At 35.7% G+C, this 22,309-nt stretch overlaps 1 protein-coding gene across 1 annotated transcript in view; it reads left to right on the plus strand.

The window, feature by feature from the left end:
• The window catches only part of LOC145694520 (uncharacterized), a 46,976-nt gene extending 27,229 nt beyond the window's left edge, over window positions 1-19,747 (plus strand). Inside the window, exons 7-9 of the mRNA XM_081770833.1 lie at window positions 4,190-4,897; window positions 12,759-12,820; window positions 19,424-19,747. Coding sequence (XP_081626959.1) covers window positions 4,190-4,897; window positions 12,759-12,820; window positions 19,424-19,522 — 869 coding nt within the window. The 3' untranslated portion in view covers window positions 19,523-19,747. The remainder of the gene's footprint in view (window positions 1-4,189; window positions 4,898-12,758; window positions 12,821-19,423) is intronic.
• The last annotated feature ends 2,562 nt before the right edge of the window (window positions 19,748-22,309 follow it).

A 22,309-nucleotide genomic window follows, 5' to 3' on the forward strand; every position in this document is an offset into this window, starting at 1 on the left:
TGCATATTTAATATGTACTAAAGCCTCCTTTCCTTAATTTACTAAAATCAAAATATATTCTTAAGTGTGCGTTAACCAACTGTTTATAGACATTTTCCACATTCCAGTATATTCCTCTTCTTTCAAAGATTTCATCAACTAGCTCTATTAGCTCCCATCCATTAGCTGGTAAGTCATAGAGCCTTAGTTCCATTCTATCAACCTCCTCCGATACTGGATATGTGGTGCTGCTGCCATTTTCGTGTAAATCTCTAACTATCTACCTGAATGCTACAGTTAAGATTTGTTTATGTTCAGGTTTAGCTAATTTATTTTTATGATCCATTTTCCCATAAAGAGGACGGCGGTCAGCTATAATTGGGGTACTTATTATTGTTTCTGTTTCTGTCGAGGTTAGTATATCCTGTATATATATATATATATATTTTTTTTTTTCGGAAACAAAATCTTTTTCTTCTCTCTGAGTAAATGAATCTTTTAATTGGGGTATTGTTTCTTGTTTTGCCATTTGAGATTTTGAATATCTGTTCCTGATCCTATTTTCCAATAACATTTTAAGTTCTCCGTCAGTATTTTGTTTTCTTTCAGTATTCTTAATTTCAATGTTATCCGTTAGTACATATTTATTTTTTTGTTGACTTAGCTTCGATTCTTTTCCACTTCATATTTCTACTAATTTTTCATTGAGAATAGTTTTTTCTCGTAACGAGTTGGTTTCTTGTTCAGCTAGACTTTTCCACAATTGTTTTATCTCTTCTGTCAGTTTCGCGTTTTCCTTTTCCAGTTGGTTATATTTATCTTCTAGTATCCTCAATTGTGTAGTTTTTTCCTGTACTTCTCTTTTAGCTTCGCTCCTGGTTGCGGATATTTCCAACTCCATCCTTCTATATTGACGATCTGTATCCATTTTAATTTCATTTTTTCTTGTTTCAATTCTTCTATTTCTTTTTCTTGCTTCTCAACAATTTCTTGTTGATTTTCTATGAGTTTCTTATCCTCCAGATGCGATCCCTTTTGACCGTTCATTAGATCTGCTTCAAGCATCAACTTTTCTTTTTGCAAAGCGTCATATTTGTCTTCTAAATTGTTGTTTATTTTCTCCATTTGGGTCAGTTTTCCTTCTAATTGGGACCTATCCTTGACCCAGACTGTCATCCGTTTTTTGAGTTTGTCCAGATATATGCGTCCAATTTTCTTCCAATCTAGGGTTTCTATGTAGGCAAGTTCTTGTTCATACTCATCCATTGTGTCAAAACTTATAGTTTCTACTACAGTTCTTTTTGTTGCTTGTTGTTCAGGTGATGCTTCTTCTCTATCTCTTTTTCTTCTTTCCTCATCTTCCATTTTAGTTTGGGACATAATAGAATTTGTGTTGCTTATTGGAGACTTTTTTTTTTTTTTTGTCTGACTAGATTCTTTAGTACTTTTTCTACCCATAGGGGGTGTTCGCTGCATTTTAACGCCTTAATTTTACGGATAACCCGCAACACTCTTACGTGTGGAAGGTTGCCTTAGATGAAATACGCCGTGTATATTATCCAATCTGCCGTACACAACCATCACGAGGGCTACCTAATGAACAGTTTTAAAGACTCACCTTTGTATTGGTTTCTCAACATGTAAAGCCAATGTCCGGAAAATGTTGAGTCATGTGTTTTTATTTTTTTAAATTCCTTTCTCTTTGTAATGTTACGTGTAATTGTCTTTAACCCTTAAGAGATCCGGGGTTTTTGGGCTATTTTTTAGACTTTCAGTCAAGCAGCTACTGCATCGTCACTATTTACCCTAGGATCATAGTTCGTACCTCATTCTCTTCAGAATGGAGCTGGCTTTCAAATGATACCACTTGCATGCTCATACCATATACCAGGAGCGGGAAAAATGATGTCAAAGGGAAAATTTTTTTTCTCACAATTTGGGCCCCCCTGGAGCGACCCTGTGTGAACGTAGCAATCTAAAAAAAATCTGATAAATAGTACTTGGTATACTGAATGTGTGTGCCAAATTTCAAGTTTCTATCCTGAATACTAAGGGCGGGAGAAATTTTATCAGGAATTCCCACCATGCCCCAAATTACCCTAAAACACCATGATCTCAGGTAAAAAATTTCCTGAGACATCCGTAATTACCCTAGGGTTATGTTTCGCCCATCATTCCCTTCAGAATAGAACTGCCTTTCAGGCGGTATGACTCACGTGTCTCAATCATGTATCTAAGGCGGGAAAATGAGGAAAAACGGGATTTTTTGGGTCTAAATATCCTTTTTTCAACTTTTAGCCCCCCTGGACCCCCTGTTATAACGCAAAAATCTGAAAAAAAAAATCTGGTAAATACTACTCGGTGGACTGAATGTTTGTGCACAATTTCAATCTTCTAGGTGCAAAAATAAGCCAGCACAAAAATAGTACCGAAAATGTCCAAAATTCCCCTATACAGAAGTATATTTTGATAAAAATTCCCTGAGACATCCCTAATTACCCTAGGGCCATGTGTCGCACATCATTCTCTTCAGAATAGAACTGCCTTTCAGGCGGTACCATTCACTTGTCTCCATCGTGTATCTAAGGCGGGAAAATGAGGAAAAACGGGATTTTTGGGTAAAAATATCCCTTTTTTCAACTTTTTGACCCTCTGGATCCCCCCCCCCCCCTGTTTTAACGCAGAAAGCTGAAAAAAATCTGGTAAATACTACTTGGTGGACTGCATGTTTGTGCAAAATTTCAATTTTCTACGTGCAAAAATAAGCCCGCCAAAAATACTTTACATAAACCCCCCCAAAAAGTATTACACGAAAATATAAATTTTAGACTTATGACGTCATCACCTCCTATGTCTCGACACAGGAAGGTGTGAAACCATTCGTAATGTCTTCTGCAATGCCTCTGGACTTGAAAAAAAAAAAAAAAAAAAAAAAAAAAAAACGGACGAAAAAGCTCAAATAGGAGAGTTATAACGCAATGTACCATGAAACACCCCGTATGGTACAAATTGTACCATGGGATCCCCAAAGGGTTAATATGTTTACATAGTAAATTATTAATATTGTTTCCCCTTATATTAAACCATTTCATCAATTTTCACACTGTTTTATCTATAGCTTTTACCACACATTCACAAACATAACGATAACACACACTACAAACTACACGCACTTTTCCCACAGAAACCGAGCTTCTTTTAGAAGCACAAAGAAACGCACGTCTTCCCGTTTCCAGTGCTATAAGTCAAGTCCTTCAACGGTTAATAATAAATGTAATTAAACTGTTAATAATGAATGTAATAAACTAATTATTGTAAACTTGGACCACATTAAAATATTGCAACATAGTTCTCGGGGTTTCGATGAGCCGGACTGTGGAAGGCAGTAAAGAAAATTTATACACGGGAATTATTCGTAACGCAGGGCCCCATTGAAAAGTCGGCTCTAGGCTGCCAAAAGCCTTAGTCCGCCCCTGATTGTCAGCTGTCAAATGACGTTGGGCTCGACCCGCTGCGATTCATATAACCTTAAATTGTGGGACAATAACGTCATTTCGTGGGCAAGAAGTAATCTGCAGGATATTTAATGATCAAATTTAAGTAATAAGTAATGCAATATGTAATGCAATTTCATTTTGGAAAAGCAAAGAATATTTTAACTATACTGAAGAAAAAATCAGAAAAAATACATAATTTCTCCAGTTTATTTCGAACAAAACGGAAAAATATTTTTCATATAAATCAAGGAGTTAAACAAAGATGGCGTGGATACTTTGCACCATTAGTAAAATATAATTTATACAACTAAACTTTGACAATACCGATTACGGAAATGTTAGGTTTCTTTCCTCTGCGCTTACAGCTGGATATGGTGTATTTCCTTGGAAATTGAACATAATATGAATCTTAAGACAGTTGTTTGTTTGTATCTCTCAAAAAGAGGACATTTCCCAGTTTTCCTTTAAAAAATATTTATTTTTAGGGGCATAGAAAGAGGATAAGTCCGCATGAAAGAGGACTTTGTGGTAGCCTTATTCCTTGTGGATAGATCTAGCTGCTGGGCACACATGCGCACTCTAGCGAGGGCTACCCAGCTGGGGCATAAATTACAAGCGGGATTTTCTTTGTGGACATGCTTTGTATTTTGGTTAAGAATTGCTGTATTGTATTGTTTTTTATTAAAATACGTTTATTTATTTATTTATTTCAGACTTGAGAAGACAGTTTGAGGCCATTAAAGACAAGACGTTCACATCAGAAGAAAGAAAAATATTTTTAAGAGTAGCTCAAAACTATTTCCTAAATTTTAACCCTAAAGATATTGGGAGCTCCAACGAACTCTCAACGCCAAAAGTTGGCCAGGAAAGAAGAGGTGCTTCTAGTAGAGACAGTAGTTCTCTATCTCCTGAGAGAAATTCAGTTAAAGTGTCCAAAAAATTTACCTTTACCAAAACTGTAGATGAATCACGGCGTAAACTGCGTGAAACAGTTCCGATAGATAGTGATTATTCTGATTCATTTTCATTGTATCGAAATGATGTTTCAAGGCTAGATTTGAGTGAAAGTTCCAAGAAAGAAACTCCTTCGAAGAGGCAATCAGACACTAATCTGGACTTCCATACTCCTAAAAATAGTCATCGCGATATAACCAGTGACAGTGAACAATCACCCCCTAGTGGGTCTAAAAAACAGCGCCAAAGAAATTCAATATCTAGGAAGACGCCGCAAAACAAATCTAAAAAGAATTCAGATTCCAGTGAGTTTACCTATCTAGGTGGTTGGTTAGAAACACGACCTGTGGAATCTAAAGTGACTTCATATAATTTTGTGACTGAAAATGTAGATTCTCCGAAATCTGAGGACATTCCTAGTCCAAGCTCAACTCCAGATACTATGACGGAATGCCCTATTTGTAGTAGTAAGTATTATTATTATTATTTTTACTAACAAGTCTAGAATTTAAGTTATCCATTGCAATAAAGCATAATGGTTTTGAAAAATTGTATTCACAGAACAAAACGAAAAGGGCTTCACCCTACTTCTAATGCTGAAAATTCTGTTTTCCATTGTTTACAATGAGAATTCGTGCGCCAAATACTTTTCCAATGTTAAGCCTATGAACATCCCGTTCTTCGGTGATTATTCCTCAATGGTATGTCCAATCTGCACATGCGAACCCTTACGACACTCAGCGCGCGCTCTCTCAAATCACCTTGGTAAAAAACGATTCAGGAATCTCGAAGCAGTATCAGGACAAACGAACACTTAGAGTGAAGAGGAGCTTCGCTCCAATGATATATTCACAAGTCTTGTAAATTTTGTTGAGAAAAAATCTACCAGGATTTTTTTTTTTTTTTTTTACAATATGAGAATAATGGACATAAATAGCGTAATGTACACGGAGTCCCTTGGTGAGAGAGCCTTGAAATTTGAATGCCGGTTATCGGATAGCACATCTCATAGTTTCTACGCTGAAAGGGACGCTAAATTTTAATCCAATTAAAATATCCGGTCGCCAGGTCGCAATTGGCGACTAGAAATTTATAGCTGGCGATCAGTGTCCAGCTGGGAATGGTTTCTGGCTGAACTCACAGGGCTGCGCAGTTTCTGTTTCGCACGAAAATAATTCTTAAATTTTAAGGACTTTGATCCGAAAACTGCAATGGACAAGTGGTGTTTCAGTTCAGAGAGAGCATCATACAAACGTGAAGTCTTAAGGTACAGGGTTAGATATTTTTTTAACATGTATATGAATTGTCTAATTCAAAAATGATTATCCTGATTCTAATTGTCTGGTTTTGAAATTTTATGAACTGATGTAATCTCTTTGTCAAATCAAAGACCGTGGGCAGGCGGGGGACCTCATAATATGCACATGAGAGATGCTGGCGATCATCATTTTTGGATTGGCAAGTGCGTTGGAGTTTGAAATTTTGTGTGCCCTGGCATAATATAAGAAAGGGAAAATCGTTAATAGAAAGGATGATTCTTTTGCAAAGTGACAGTTTTTTTTTCACCCACCCACAAGAAGTGCACTTGAAATCACTTCTTATATCATTAAGTCAGCTTTTGAACCCCTTTCGTTCCAGATGTCATTTTCCTATATTCGTGCTGTAATACAGTTTCATTTACTGTCAAAAGACTGTCTAGACCGTTATATAGGGCATAGTTATTGTGCGCGCGTGAGGAGAACATTCACATTATTGATAAAAACAATTATTTGCATTGTGGAACAGTTGGACTGGCAAAGGGAAACTCTGATGTTCTGAAGGGATTTTATGGTGCTTCAGGTTGGCAACACTGACCGGAGATCAAAGACAAACGTTTTTTTTTCCTTTTTTCCGCTCTCGAGGTTGCCAATTGTTTATCGTCAAAACAAACACGTGTGTGTCGCAATTGAGTGCTTCCTTAGGCCTGCCATCTACTGAGACAAAACGTGTATTTTTATTTTGTCTTTTCTGAAAGTAAGGTGCTGTCACCTAAGGACAAATAGTAGAACTAAGTCTTACCTTGAATCCACTAACAAATTTCATCATCTCCAGGATTAATGCAACTCTTAATAAGGAATACATTTTCATGACATCCACATGTATGTCACTGGTACGCAAGGGGTTAATATTCAAAAATTTGGCAAAATATTAAGATACACAGAGAGTGAAAAAAAATGCCCGACCCGTCTGGACCCGGTGCAATCGTGCATTTTTCACTCTTTGTGTTTCATTGAATTCGCACGTGGAACTGCGTAGCGTAGTCACTAACACTCTCTCGCCTTTAGTGCGAGCGGTCCCGGGTTCGATTCCCGGTGCGGACAGTCGGTCAACAAAGTGTAAAACTTTTCATTTCAGCCATCCTGAATGAGGTTTTTCCTGGGTTTTCCCCGTTCACATCAGGCAAATGCCGGGATTGTACCTAACATACAGCCGCATCCTTCCATCTCCAATCCTTTGTTCCCTTCCTTCGGATAGTGTGATCGCCGAGGAAGGTCATCCCTCATACGTGACGGGCTAACATGGCCATAGTTGCCGAAAGCCCAGAAATTAATTCCTAATCCTAGTGACGGGCTAACATGGCCATAGATGCCGAAAGCCCAGAAATTTAATTCCTAATCCTAATCCTAGTGACGGGCTAACATGGCCATAGATGCCGAAAGCCCAGAAATCTAATTCCTAATCCTAATCCTAGTGACGGGCTAACATGGCCATAGATTCCGAAAGCCCAGAAATCTAAATCCTAATCCTAGTGACGGGCTAACATGGCCATAGTTGCCGAAAGCCCAGAAATGTAATTCCTAATCCTAGTGACGGGCTAACATGGCCATAGATGCCGAAAGCCCAGAAATCTAATTCCTAATCCTAGTGACGGGCTAACATGGCCATAGATTCCGAAAGCCCAGAAATCTAATTCCTAATCCTAATCCTAGTAACGGGCTAACATGGCCATAGTTGCCGAAAGCCCAGAAATCTAATTCCTAATCCTAGTGACGGGCTAACATGGCCATAGTTGTCGAAAGCCCAGAAATCTAATTCCTAATCATAGTGACGGGCTAACATGGCCATAGTTGCCGAAAGCCCAGAAATCTAATTCCTAATCCTAGTAACGGGCTAACATGGCCATAGTTGCCGAAAGCCCAGAAATCTAATTCCTAATCATAGTGACGGGCTAACATGGCCATAGTTGCCGAAAGCCCAGAAATCTAATTCCTAATCATAGTGACGGGCTAACATGGCCATAGTTGCCGAAAGCCCAGAAATCTAATTCCTAATCATAGTGACGGGCTAACATGGCCATAGTTGCCGAAAGCCCAGAAATCTAATTCCTAATCCTAGTAACGGGCTAACATGGCCATAGTTGCCGAAAGCCCAGAAATCTAATTCCTAATCATAGTGACGGGCTAACATGGCCATAGTTGCCGAAAGCCCAGAAATCTAATTCCTAATCATAGTGACGGGCTAACATGGCCATAGTTGCCGAAAGCCCAGAAATCTAATTCCTAATCCTAGTAACGGGCTAACATGGCCATAGTTGCCGAAAGCCCAGAAATCTAAATTCTAATCGTAATCCTTGAATTCGCTCCTATTGAGGAATGAAGTGTTAAAGATCGGTTGTTTTCTCTATTTATTAATATAAGTATTAAGAGTTGTTCTATTTATCCGAATATTCCATTTGGATGTACAATCCGCAGCAGAAATCCTGCAACATGAGCATGTAAGTTTATTGTGAAACTACACCTAACAGCGCAGGGAATCAACATAACGTCTAAGTGGCACGAATCACGCCAAGAGAAACCTCGGCGTCCTCTCCTGCACACTTATTTTGGAGCAAAAAACTTCGTCGTTTCGCAATAAACTTACATGCTCATGTTGCAGGGTTTTTTTTTGCTGCGGACTGCACGAGCGTAATGAAGGAATGATAAAAATGCAACGTACACCAGGGTAAATTAAGACATTAGGCATTTGAGAGAAAGCAATCCTCTAATTGGACTGTCAAGGCATATAAAGTATACCTAACGTAAAGTGACGTTAAATATATTAACAAAAACTAAAATTAACGTAGAGACTATTTTTTTTTTAATTATTAAAGCAAAATAATAATAATATAATTAGTTGTTGATACTTTCATCTTAGATAAAAGGTGGTTTCCATTTATTTACCATTACATTCAAACTGAAATTATCAAGAAAGAAAAAAGACTAACACGAAAAGGTCCTGGTCCACTTCATCTGCTTGCTCAAAACTATAGGAAAGAATGTATCTCTTTCTGCAGTCTTCAGGAAGTCTTCCCGAGTTGTAACAAATTAGAATCTAACGCCGCTTACAGTAAGTTTCTTGCTGGTACTGAAGTATACGAGCATTTATGGAAAAAGTAAAAATTGATCTGTCTTTCTCGCAAGGAAATGCAACGGTCGAAGTACTGTTTTCCGTTAATAAAACACTCTTAACCCTAAAAAGCGGGCTTTTTAAATGCAGGAAACTGTAAGAGTGGAATGATCTACACTTATTTTAGACGGAATATATAAAACTTAGCTGAAATCTAATATCTCATCTCCGAGTGGACTGAAAGACACGAAAACAGGAACCATTGGGCTCTACTTGGTTAATATTTTATTTTAGAAAAAAGATGCATTAAACATTTTTACAAAAACGCAATGTTTATAGGGTAATGGAAAATATGTATGGAAAGATTAGTGTAGCACAAATACTTTGATAACCAGGTACAAGAGGCATAAGATAATTGAACACTCCCAAATTACCGAGAGGATGATGCTTTGCGTGAAACAGTCCAGAAGATGCTACGAAGGTTACTTGCACCAGCAAAAGAAAGATAAGTAAGCATAAAAAAAAAGGCAGTTGAGAAGAAAACCTTGGATGCACAACTAAGAGACTGGAGAAAATGAAGAAGACACAAGGGAGTGACGGAAAGGTGCTAGCGGATAATACCAAACAGAACGAGATTAAGAAGAAAAGGTCGTAAGGCGAATGTCAATGTTTGGTCATGAGTTTGTGTGATCTTGTTTGTAGACATAATTCAATTAGTTTTAATTCAAACAAACTGCTGTTATCCGTTTTTGTATGTAAGTTTTGGTCATGTTTGAACGTATTTTGTGTAGAGAAATGTAATCTTGTTTTTAGGCAATTGTGTCGTCTTTTATTAAGAAACGAAATAAAAATAGTGACAATATATACGAAAAGGAAAGAAAAGCAAAGCTGGTACAAGAAAAGATACTGATGGAAAATTATCAAATTGGTGAGGAAAAGTCGGCTGTAGGGAAGGACGACGGTGATTTGACAAGAATTTCATGTCGTCATAGAATTCTTATAAAAAGTCTGAGAAAGGTTTTAAATCAGATCGTAAGAACCTTGCAGTAGCTACTTTACTGAGTAAGTGAAAATTTGGAAATGGGGCTAGTGAATACTTTTAATATCAACTCTGCAGAATTCCATTTCAGTCAGTCAAGGGGCTCACAGTAATAAGTCGATACTATCAGGGCCGGCCTAAGCCGTGTGCGACGTGTGCGGTTGCACACATACGATTTTGAGAGGGGCGCCGAAATGAGAAAAAAATATTTTAAAAATATGGCAAAAATTTAAACTTTTATGTGATTTTGAATGCAAATTAGCCATTTGAATATCTTAACTTTTATTCAACAAATAAAATGTTGCTTGAAAGAGACTGGCTCCAAGCTCCATTTCGTTATTTTGATAGAACTCAACAGTTGTAGATAGTATACATTTTAATCAAGAAATGATGCGGCGAAATTTTTCAAAATTAACATTAATAAAAACCTACCTAAAGTTTACTCTTTTGCAAGAAAGAATCAACAATCTTGCAGTTTCGTTCATTGAAAATTATATTTGATCCGTTCAGATGCCAAATCGATTAACCCCATCAAACGAGAACTTTAGTAGTGAGCATTTTAGTAACTTAGATACAAGGGCCGTATCAAAGTCGTTTTGCTGTATGTTCAGCGTCATATTAAAGGCTTGGCTATTGCAGGAAATTGTTAATCGAACTCTTTAGTATGGTGATAATCACGCGTCAGAACGACTCTGTATAAGGCCCCAATGTATTTAAATAAGAGTGATCAGAACGTATACGCGTTCTAGTGGCAAATTGTTAAACTATGGAGTTAATCGATTTTGCCTCTGAAAAGAATGTATCTTTTCCAAGTCAAAAATGTGTAGAACTAAAATAATAATAATAATAATAATAATAATAATAATAATAAAAAATGGGAGTTAATCGGTTTGGCTTCATCGTCATTAGATTATGATGCACTAATAAAAACATTTTCGGTTGTTAAAGATAGGGAGGTCCACTGCTAAGTGTATAATACAGATTATTTTAATCAATTTTCTGTAATACTTTTTTTTTTTTTTTGATGTGGTGTACCTTTTCTAATGTACAGACGTAACTTCTTAATGTATTAATATATTCAAACTAAAATGTATTTTTCATGAATATTAAATCAAACAAAACCTCTGTTGTAGTTAAAAAAAATGTGTCTACTATTTTCTACCTGAGTAAAATAATAAACTGAGTAAAATAATTTGTTAGGAATATGCTCTTTACACTAGTACAGTACAACACGCCTATTGAAGTTCGAAAAAAGTCAGTTAAAAGAATTAGTACTAGAAGTCATTTTAAAAATAAAAATAATGAAAAGTTACTAAATACTTTATTTTAATATTTACTATTTATTATTGCTGTTAATTTAGTTTTTGTTTTTTAATCCCTTTAAAATAACTTCAAGTATTAGGTTCCGACAAACAGTTATAAAGTACTCATACCATTTTTTTTTTCTGTACACATTTTCATTGTAAGGGGCATCAAAACTCATTCTTGCACATTTTGCTCTTAGGCCGGCCCTGGTTACTATTTCATATTTATATGCATAAATACTAGTTTCCCCCCGCAATGCTTGTGGCTCGTCTGTAAATTGCTTTAACACTAGCGACATCTGGCGTCAAGTAGAAGGCAGCGCAGCCTGACTGAACTATCGGGAATCAGGGTGAATGAGGCGTCCTGTGTTTATAAGAATCATTAAGAATATCGTAATATTTTTCGCCTAGACGTTTATGCAACCTGTAATTCTGGACTGTTTTCAAGTTTGTATCTTAGCATTACTCACAGACTGATATATTTTTGCTTTATAGTAAGGATGGCACTTGTCCTGATAATGCGATCCGCTGTGTGGCAAAGGTTAAGATTATATATATATATTAGTGGCGGATCCAGGAGGGGCTAAACCATTGTTTGCCGCTTTGTCCACTGTATGCCTGAGCGTCAAAGGGTCCTATAGCCCCTGTAACCCCGCTTGGATCAGCACATATATATATAAGGTGATCGAAAACAACACACACAGATATACACGAAAAGAGAAAAGGCATTAAATTTCTGGGCTTTCGGCATCTGTGGCCATGTTAGCCCATCATGTGTGAGAGATGACGTCCATCGGCGATTACATTGTCCGGAGAATTTGGGCGGAAGAAAGGAATAGGAAAGGAAGGAAGCCTGGGACCATTGTGTTTGGTACCATCCCGACATTTGCCTGATGTGAATCAGGAAAACCTCACTAAGAATAGCTGACCTGAAAAAGCTGTTACACTTTTTTTTCGACCGAGTGTCCCCACCAGGAAGGGAAATGAATCTCACACGAAAAACATGAATATATATATATATATACACCAACACGAGATCATAAGCGTGTCATTTTGGATGTTACAACTCGCCGAAAATTGGTCGGTACGAAATGTAAAGAGATGTAACTCGAGAACGTAATATCGGATAAAAGAACATAGTGATTATCTTGGCCCTAGATTCCTCAATGTTCCAGTTCTCAGTTCCTGGTGTATCATTTTTCGTTTGTAGAAGACCTCATGACTTTCCTTCTATGCCTCAAGGCAAACCCTATCGCCGCTCCTGTTCCCCATCCACTGATATGTCAATGGAATCTAGGTTCAAAATAATCACTATGTTCTTATACACCACGTTTGTCTGATATTTCGTTGTCGACGTATGACTTAATTTTATTGTTCGCATCCATTGTCGATGGGCTCCGAAATTACGCATTTGTGAACCCATATTGGTCGATATTTTTTCTTCTTGCTTTTTGTGTGAGGTTTCATTTTGCAATGTGTTTTGGTAATGTTTCCCAACACCCTATATATTAATGTGCAAATAATAGAATAACGTAAGTAAACTTTATATAATTGTTAGAATAATTTAGGTAAACTTTATGTAGTTCATTTGTTAATTTTTTTTCCTCTTTTGTGTTTCAGAATTGTTCTCTGAAACGGTGATACAAGAGCATGCATTTTCATGTGTTGGCAAATCGAGCATGGTAAGTGGGTATTCTAAACAAATACAGTTGACATTCAAAATCCGGCCGTCGAGAATTCGGTTCCTTCAAATTTCTTGCATGGATTTCGAAGCACATTTTCATTTTTTTATCGTGTTGGCGTACCACTGTTTTCAGGAGTCAATGATTTAATGTTTCCATGGCGCTGTAGTCTGTTGTTGGATCTTGCTTGCACCTGCTTATTTTTTTCTCGTTTTGTCATTTATTTGCTGAATTTTCTCTTTAGAGGTTTTTACAGATAGTTATTTTCTAATAAATATATACGGCGCATATTCAAAATTTGGGATTCAACAGGTCCCAAGTCTACCGAATTCTTGAATGTCAACCAGCAGTATGTGTTCTATTTTGAAAATTAACTGTGGTGAAAATAAAATATTTTGTGTCTCAAAATATCATTTACAATCACTGTTTTGTATATTCAACAATTATAGACAACATGCGATAACTTACATCCTTTTGGCTGAAGTATCGACCCTACATTTTCTCCTCTTTCTTGAAACTCAGAATACGACGTGACGGACCCAGGTTCGATTCGCGGTGGGAGCTCATGTATTTCGGATTTCGGATCCCACGTTATGCTGTAGGTCTACGTCTTATATAGCATTAACGCTAAAACGGACACTAAATTAAAATCAAATCAAAGAACGAATAACAGACCTTTATTCATAGAATGCTTCTTCTGTTTTTACTGCCTCTGTAAAGTATATTGAACACTAGTACCTGAAATTCTGGGCGCTCTGTACTGTTTGCCTCTCTACTCGAAGTTTACTCTACTTACGGGCTTTAAGCATAGGTGAGAATTGGTAGATAGTCATAAATACTAGTGTAAATAAATTAATATACTATTAAATTGGTTTTTAATTTGATTCATTTTCTATATAGCATAGATCTTTTTGGATGCCTTGGGAATACAATTACCTTGTGAATGGGCTGTCAACGCCTTGACACCTGTCGCCCTCTAGTGGTGTCTGTACTCGGTTCCGAAATTCTCTTCATTGTTGCATTCTCTGATATGATATATAGATTAAGAGCTGCTTATTCTGAATACATTTCATGAGGTACAACTAACTGTGGACCAAAAGAAATGCTTTCGATATTTTTTCAGCAGTCCCTACTCCCTCTCCCCCAAATAAACTACCAGACAGGGAGTTCTTGATAATGTAAAGCATCATGACTTATCCATTTTCCATGAGCATATCATTTAACAGTGATTGACTGCCGAACTTGTATCATGTCAGGAGAATAAACCCTTAACCCTTTTAAATTATGGCTTTTTTGAGGTATTTTGTAGACTTTCACTCAATCATCTATTGCGTCAAGACTATTTATCGTAGGATCATGGTTCATACCCCATTTTGTTTCTAGTAAAGCAGTGTTTCCAACTGCGTCCTTAAATTTCCCTAAAGTGTACCAAATGCGGGAAATTTCCGCTCAAAGTGGGAAAAGGGATTTTCTTTTTTAAAAATCCCTTTTTTATCGCGAATATCTCCCCTTTGGTATAGGATACGACAGCGTTTCCCAACCTTTTTCAACTTGCGGCACACTACAGGTGTAATTTGAATTCTCGCGGCACATTCATGTAGATATTATTATTATTTGTAAATATAAAATACTGTGGTAATTTATTTCTGTGATTACTGATCTCCTCACAGAGAAGAAAGCTCGATGACTGGTTTTCGGTAAATTATTATGCTTATTTTTCATTCTAATTTAAAAATAGAAAACAATTGCAATGAGATATATGAGACTCAGGTTTTTAAGAATACACTTTCTTTTTCGAAAACTGTATCCAACCTTTCACTAAGAAGGAAGATCACTAAATAACGAACGAACAAACAAATCTCTTACTTTTAAAACACATTTGTATGCATGTTTAATTTGTCGAAAAGATTGAACGATATTACGGAACAGTCTGCAAGAATAAAGAAGCAATAATGGTCATAACAATGATAACACATACTTTTTTCAACATTAAAAATGTACAGAAAAGTAACCGAGTATGAAAATTAAAATTGTAGATTCATAGAGGAGGCTCATAGTAATGTGAAATGCATACATTTTCCCCTATGTTTTGCAATTTGATTGCCATGAATTAATAATTTTATTTCGATTTTCTCGCGGCACACCAGCGAACCATTCGTGGCACACCAGTGTGCCGCGGCACACCGGTTGGGAAACGCTGGGATACGATCATGCGAATGCTACTAAAAAAACTTTTCTTTATGGTGAAGAGAATGAGATACAAAGAGTGGCCCTGGGATTAATAGTTTTGATGCTACAGCCGATTTACATATTTTCCCTTGATAATACATTTTTAGTGAATTTCTATACTATCATCATCATCAAGACTGTTCATTGTGGGAACATGAATTGTACCTTGTTTTCTTTGCCATGAACCAGTCTTTCAAACGGTACCATTCGCATGTCTCTAGCATGTACCATAGTGAAGAAAATTCGCGAAAAAGGGAAATTTGTCAAAAAAATCCCTTTTTCCCCAATTTTGTGCCCCTCCACTATGGTACTTGTTAGAGACATGCGATTGGTTCCGTTTGAAAGACTGGTTCATGCCAAAGAAAACGAAGTACATATCATGACTTTAGAATAAATAGTGATAATACTGTAGATACTTTACTAAAGTAATTGACTAAAAATGTGTAAAAAATGAAAAAAATAAAGAAAACGAGATTTTTTTGACACATCTGTTGACTCTAGCAACATGAGTCATACCTCATTTTCTTCAGCGTAAGGCAGCCTTTCAAATGGTACCACTCAAATTCCGCTATCGTGTACCTGTGAAAAGAAAAATGGGGGAAAGGAAAATTTTTCTTTAAAAATCCCCTTTTTTCCATTTTGGAGGAGATTTCCCGCTTCTGGTACACGATAGGGAAATTTGAGTGGTACATTTTGAAAGCCTGTCTCATAGCAAAACCAAGGAGGTACAAACCATGATTCTAGGGTAAATAGTAATGTGTCAGGGATTTTTTGAAAAAACTTCTCAAATATACCCTTTTTTAAACCCATCGTCCATGTTTGTGACGTCACAGCCCCCAGAGAGAGCACGCGAGGCTGCAAAATGCCCATAAAATATGTTCTATGATGCTTCCATATTTGAATGAATGAAAAAAAAAAACGGTCTAAAAAGCTTTACTAGAGACTTATAAAGAAAATTCCAAAGGTCGATGCCATGGCACAGGTGTTGTGCCATCATAATTTAAAAGGGTTAAATGTTGCTCTACTGTTGTTACTTTCTGTATGAGTACCGACATCAAGATGGTTGTTCAGGGAGCGGACAGGGTAATGTAGTGGTTAGTTCACTGGCACGGTAATGCGATTCTCAGCTCAGCTAGTGCATTTCTATGTAAAGCGGTAACTATATGCTCATTACCTATTTTGTCGCAAAGTACAAAACAGTCTCGCATTTAATGGGCTAGCTCCTTGAACCGAACCGTTAGCTGCAGAACCGAAAACTGTGTTGATATAACGTGGCACAATCTTAGTAGCCAAGTACTTTCGTGTGAAGACAGCAATGTATCTAAATCAGGTGCCACTTTATATAGCTCAACGTCCACTAGAAGTTAGTCCAACACATTTTTTCCAATGAATGCCCTGGATTATCACATATGAACTCAGAGCTTCTAAAATACATTTTTTTTCTGTTGTATGCTTGAGTAAGTTTCCACAGGAAAGAAAGTCTTGATGATGGTTTCCCGATATTGATAATGAGATAATAATAATAATATATTTATTTTTAGTGCCATGAACAGCCAGATAGCAAAAATACAGCACTTAGTCATAGAACTAAGGGTTGTAACACACATCTTATATTCCTTTTAATATTAACAATACATTTGTTTCGACGATAGGAGGTCATTGTCTATCTTATAATATATACATAATTTTATGACTTGTATCTTGTCTGGATAAACATAATTACTTCATCATTCATTAAAATAGTTAGTCAATTTTCTTAAAATTGTCCTTAAAACAAGGATACCGTCAAACATACAAATATACTATAAAAATATACATACCTATTAAAATCTATACGTCTGTTCAATAAATACAATTATCCCGATAATATATTAAAAGAACTTGTCAGTTTTCTTAAAATTATGGAATTTTTATTCATGGGAATCATTTCCGATGCTTTTCTAAGGCTATATGTTGGTACCCTTATACCTATATTATGTAAGCAGTATTCACTACTATATCTAATCTAAAATTTTCTGAATAAAGTTTTTCTCCATCATTTTTCTTCTTACATGTAATTCTTGCAACCCCCAGTATTCGTTCCAGTAATCATAACTATGAGAGTAGTAATCTTTTTTCTTATTTCTACACAATAGCCTAATGAAACATTTTTGAACCGATTCAATTTTGCTACATAATGTTCTGGATATATTATTCCATATAATTGCATCAAATTCTAATCTGGGTCTTACAAGTACCTTAAATAGATAGACATATGTGTTTGCATTTTTAAACTCAGGCCATTGTCTAAATACAAACCCTATAGTCTTTCGTGTTCTATGTACTATGTCATTAATATGATAATTGAATTTCATATTCATGTCAAATGTTATGCCTAAATCTTTAATCTTTTCAACTTTCTGCAGGGATATTCCATCTATGACATATTTGCTAACATAGTATTGCGTCTTATTGGTATATGAAATAAACTTAGTTTTATTACAGTTTATTTTTAGTAGATTAGTTTTACACCATATACTAATACTATCCAAGTCTTTTTGGAGTAAGTAGTTATCGTATTCGCTATTCACTATTCTAAATAACTTCAAATCATCAGCATATAATAATATAATTGAGAATTTAACCTTTTCCGTCAGGTCATTAATAAATAATGAAAAAAGAAGTGGTCCTAAAGGAGATCCCTTAATATTTTTGTATTACAAATTGATCCCAAAAATAATATTTTTGTATTATAAATTGATAAGTCAATGAGCACGAATAGCTAATATTATTATTATTATTATTATTATTATTATTATTATTATTATTATTATTATTATTATTATTATTATTATTATTATTATAAAAAGATTAGCTATTCGTGCTCATTGACTTATCAATTTGTAATACAATAAAATTGGTACCTTGTTTTCTTATATTCAGGGCTCGAATTTCTGTAACTTAAAATCTTTAAAAATAAGCATACATTCATGCCCTAAAAAAGTCAAAATATGACTTAAGAGCAACACTTCATACTACAAGAGCACTTGATTTAAGGCATCTTGAAGCTATACGTAATGATGTCAGGTTCTGTCAGGCAAGAAAGGTCCTAACAAATGTGAAATATTCCTCATACTCAAAAATAATCTCTGCTCAATGTCTAAAATAAACAAAATATTGCAAAACCACGGTCAGAATTCTATCATTGTACTTCCAGATTTCTGTAATTCCTGAATTTTCTTTAGACTTCAAAGCTTTCGACTCTCCTTTGTTGTCTTGGTCACGGATGTTAAAAACAGGAAGAAAAACAATACAAATAGCAAGGAATAAAAATGGAACAAACTTACCAAGGGAAGAGCTGTGTTGTACGGAAGCTCGTTATCAAGTGCTTCAGTGATCAACAGATGTCTGTAGATCACTGACGTACTTCACGTGTTTCCGTGCAACACAGCTCTTCCCTTGGTAAGTTAGTTCCATTTTTATTCCTTGCTATTTGTATTGTTTTTCTTCCTGTTTTTAACCTCTGTGACCAAGACCCCAGGGGAGAGTGGAAAGCTTTGAAATCTAAAGAAAATTCAGAAATGGATGTTTCCTTTTTGACCAAAGATTGTAATTTGAAAATATCATCGTGTAGAATTAATCTTCAAGATACCGGATACCAAAAATCTCAGAAAAATATTTCTTCGTTACGGAGATATAACACTTTAAACAATGCAAAAAAAAAAAAATAAGCTGCTTACGTCACGACAACAAAAACTGTTTTCAGCGTGACGTTTATAGATCGGTATCCCTCTGTGAGTCGCATAAGAAGCTTCAGGGAATCTTTTCATTGCAGTTTCTTACTGTAAACTACAAAAAAATTTAGTGGAAAGGAAAAGTGTCAAAATAAGTAATACACTTACTGTATATAAACGTAAAGTGTTAATAAGACGTATTCTCTTTGTTTAAAATATATTAAAGGTCATTTGTAATGTTCTATCATTAAAATATTTTAGATACTTGTAGTACACTTATGCAGGACTACTTTATTATTGTGTTAAAACAAAAAAACACTAGGGATCTAAGTACTATATCAGTTCAAATTAAGTCACGCGCAGATTTTGAATATCTAGGCTACCATATTATAGCTTTCCTTTATTTTGAAAATATAGTTTTAGTAGTAACATAATTATATAAGATAGTTTACTATGTATGTGGATCCAAAACCTATCACTTGTATAAAGTGGTATAATTGAGTTATTATTAGAGTTATTATTTATATTATTATAGCTTAGAGTTATTATTATTATTTTGTAATATATATTTGAGAACACAACAAATTTCTGGTATAAGAAAACAATAGTAGTTACATTTTTAAATACGGTGTTTCATATATTGTATAATTTTCTGTTGTAGGTATCGTTCGAAGAATGTCCAGTTTGTGGCGATGTCTTTGAATCCGAAGAATTACGAAGACACGCAACAGTATGTGCGGAAAAGACTTTCGGCTTTTGATGTGTACAAATGCAATTAAATATATTTATTTTATAATATGAAATCTTTGAAAGTTGATAATGTATTGTGATATACTGTACTTTGGGACATCACATTACTTTATAAATGTAGAGCTGAAAACAAATTGTACTAATCTTGTGTGTATATAAGTAATTTCGTTTTGTATAGTAATCGTACAGTCCTTTGTATTATCATATTAAAAAATAAATTGCATATTTTATATAATTTTAATTTGTTTTTTAATTCATTGCTGGAAATGTAGATACCATCCTGTATTGTGTTAATGAGTCTTAAGCCTTTTTTTAAAAAAAAAATCCTTAAGGAATTGGTGTAGAAGTGAAAGTAAGCAAATCAAAGTACTTAGTAACAAATCACAACTTTTCGTATGGAACCAGTAGACAGAGTGAATCTTTTTAGTTGATGCGTCTAAAAAGAAATCATGGCGGAAATAGAAGCTTGTTTCTAAAAGGGCAGTGAATTTAATTTTCTAAACTTTTTGTCACGAGCTATTGCCTGACTGTTACGTATTATCCAGTGCCGTGCCGTGGAAAATCAGCGCCCGGGGCGAGAGTATATGAAGTACATATGAGTGAGGTCCACAGAATATTTTACAACGCGAAGTCGCGAAGCGCTACCATGGTTTGTGACAAGCGTAAGAAAATTTTCAATTTAAATCCTTCTTTCCCTTAATATTGAGCACTTTTTATTACTTTTTTCTTTCCATTTTATATATGTGCATATGTATTTTTTGACCCTGGTCAAATTAAATATTAGATTAAAATATTCCAAGTAATTTTTCCTCTTTCTTTTTTCTTGCCACATTTTCTTTTTCCTCCCGAATTTTGCGCCCCCTTAATTCGGCGCCCGGGGGCCGTTCCCCCCCGTACGGCACGGCACTGGTGTTATCTGTAAATGAAAAAAATTGGAGTAAATTTGAATGACTGTATGAAGAACGGAATGGGCATTTATGGATTTAGAAAAGTCCTCAGTAAAAGTCAAGAGAAAGTACTCACGAATACGATAATCATTCGAAAATGTGTACTTCTGCAATTAAATCCCATAACGGATGCTATTTTTAGAACATGTAGGAAAGATTTCTTCCCGTTGAAAGAAAAGATTGTTTGCAGTCTAGAAGTCGCTAAATGCAAATCAATCTATCAGTCACAGATCTTAAAAAGTTAAAGATGGAGATATACGAGGCCTGACAGTTAAGTACGCGAACACTTGCCACACTTCATATACAAGTAAGTTTCACAACCTTTGGTATACAATCTCACAGCTGCGTTTTTGTTGACGAATGGCGTTCATTTTTGTTGCATATTTTAATGTACCGTCATAAGAATGTTGAAGTTTGAATCAAAGCAACGAATAAACATTAAGTTTCTTATCTTGTTAAATGTAGAAGTGAAATCAGAAACATTTTAGTCCACATTTATGGTGATAATGTGATGAAGAAAATGAGTGTATAAATGTATGAAGGTGTTACTGATGAGTGTCAGGGCGGCTTTAATAAGTAGCTAAATAGTATTTAGCATTCCAAATATTCGCCAAAGTGTGCATCAAAATCTTGGGTTGCATAATAGATAAAATGAATATAGACTTATAAATAGTTGGGAACATATTAACTGAATCATATTTTCATGAGAAAGGTGAATGCTAAAATAGTTCTGGAGGAGTATCAGAGAGATAGCTTTTAGTCAATAAACAAATAACTTAACTGTATTGGAACACCATTTCTACTTAGTTGATCTGGCCCTCAATGAAGGTTTTTTTTTCCGAAAATAAAGGAAATATTGAAAGGAAGACATTTTGATGACATTCAGGGCATCAAGGATAATATATTCATAAATACAAAAAGCTGGGCATTTTGAGATGATTTTTTTTTTTTTTTTTTTTTATATATAAAAGGCTGGATTTTTCGAAACACATGGAAGTTTTCGTTTTTTCTATAATTTTCTTATTCAAGTTCACATTTGTTTTCCTGTAGTGTATTCTACAGACGTTGATTCATTTATATTGAGCCGAAGTCATGCGCAATATCAACGTGAAATTGCCACAAGGTAAGCAACAGGATCTAGTTAGTCACACAGAACAGTGTAATCAAGCGTAGTCTAGCAGCGAAACTGAACAGATTCTTGGAGGAGTTCATTTTGGCCCTTTTTCACGCTAAGTTCACGGCGTTGCCCGTCGTAGAACTGTGTAAAATGCATAATTTTCGTGTAGATCGTTCTACTGTGAATTGTATTATACAGAAATATGCTGCTTAGAATCCTGGACTCACCACACCAACACGAGCAGCTAGAAACCGGCCTCCCATGAAGAGGACACCGCCGCTAAAAGTGCGTTTCATTTGGCGTATGACGACTTTTGAAAATCTCCACACAGCGTGCGATGACCAGCAAATTCCACATATCGTACGCGACAGTCAACCGCGCCATTCAATAGGATTTACCTCTCACGGCCTTCGCAAGAGCAGTGTGCCTGCCCTGAAACGTGTCATGTGGCTGAGCGAGAAAACTGAAAAGAGGCTGTATGAACGTCATCTGGTGAATGATCGATGGAAGTTTGTTGTTTCCCTTGATAAGATGTGTATTTACCTCACAGATTGTGGTGAAGTTTGTGCCATTACACACAGACCTGTTGATGCCAAGGGCCGAAGCACATTGTTTCGCCAGTGCTCTGAAAGTTTCCCAAAAGAGTTTATGATTGTGGTCGGTTTTTCGTACAGGGACAAACTGTCTCTCCAAAAACTGGGGCGATACGTCAAAATCAATGCTGCTACCAGAC

The sequence above is a fragment of the Thermobia domestica genome, chromosome 9 (genome assembly GCF_964235325.1).
Source record: "Thermobia domestica chromosome 9, izTheDome1.hap1.1, whole genome shotgun sequence".
Classification (NCBI taxonomy): Eukaryota; Metazoa; Arthropoda; class Insecta; order Zygentoma; family Lepismatidae; genus Thermobia; species Thermobia domestica.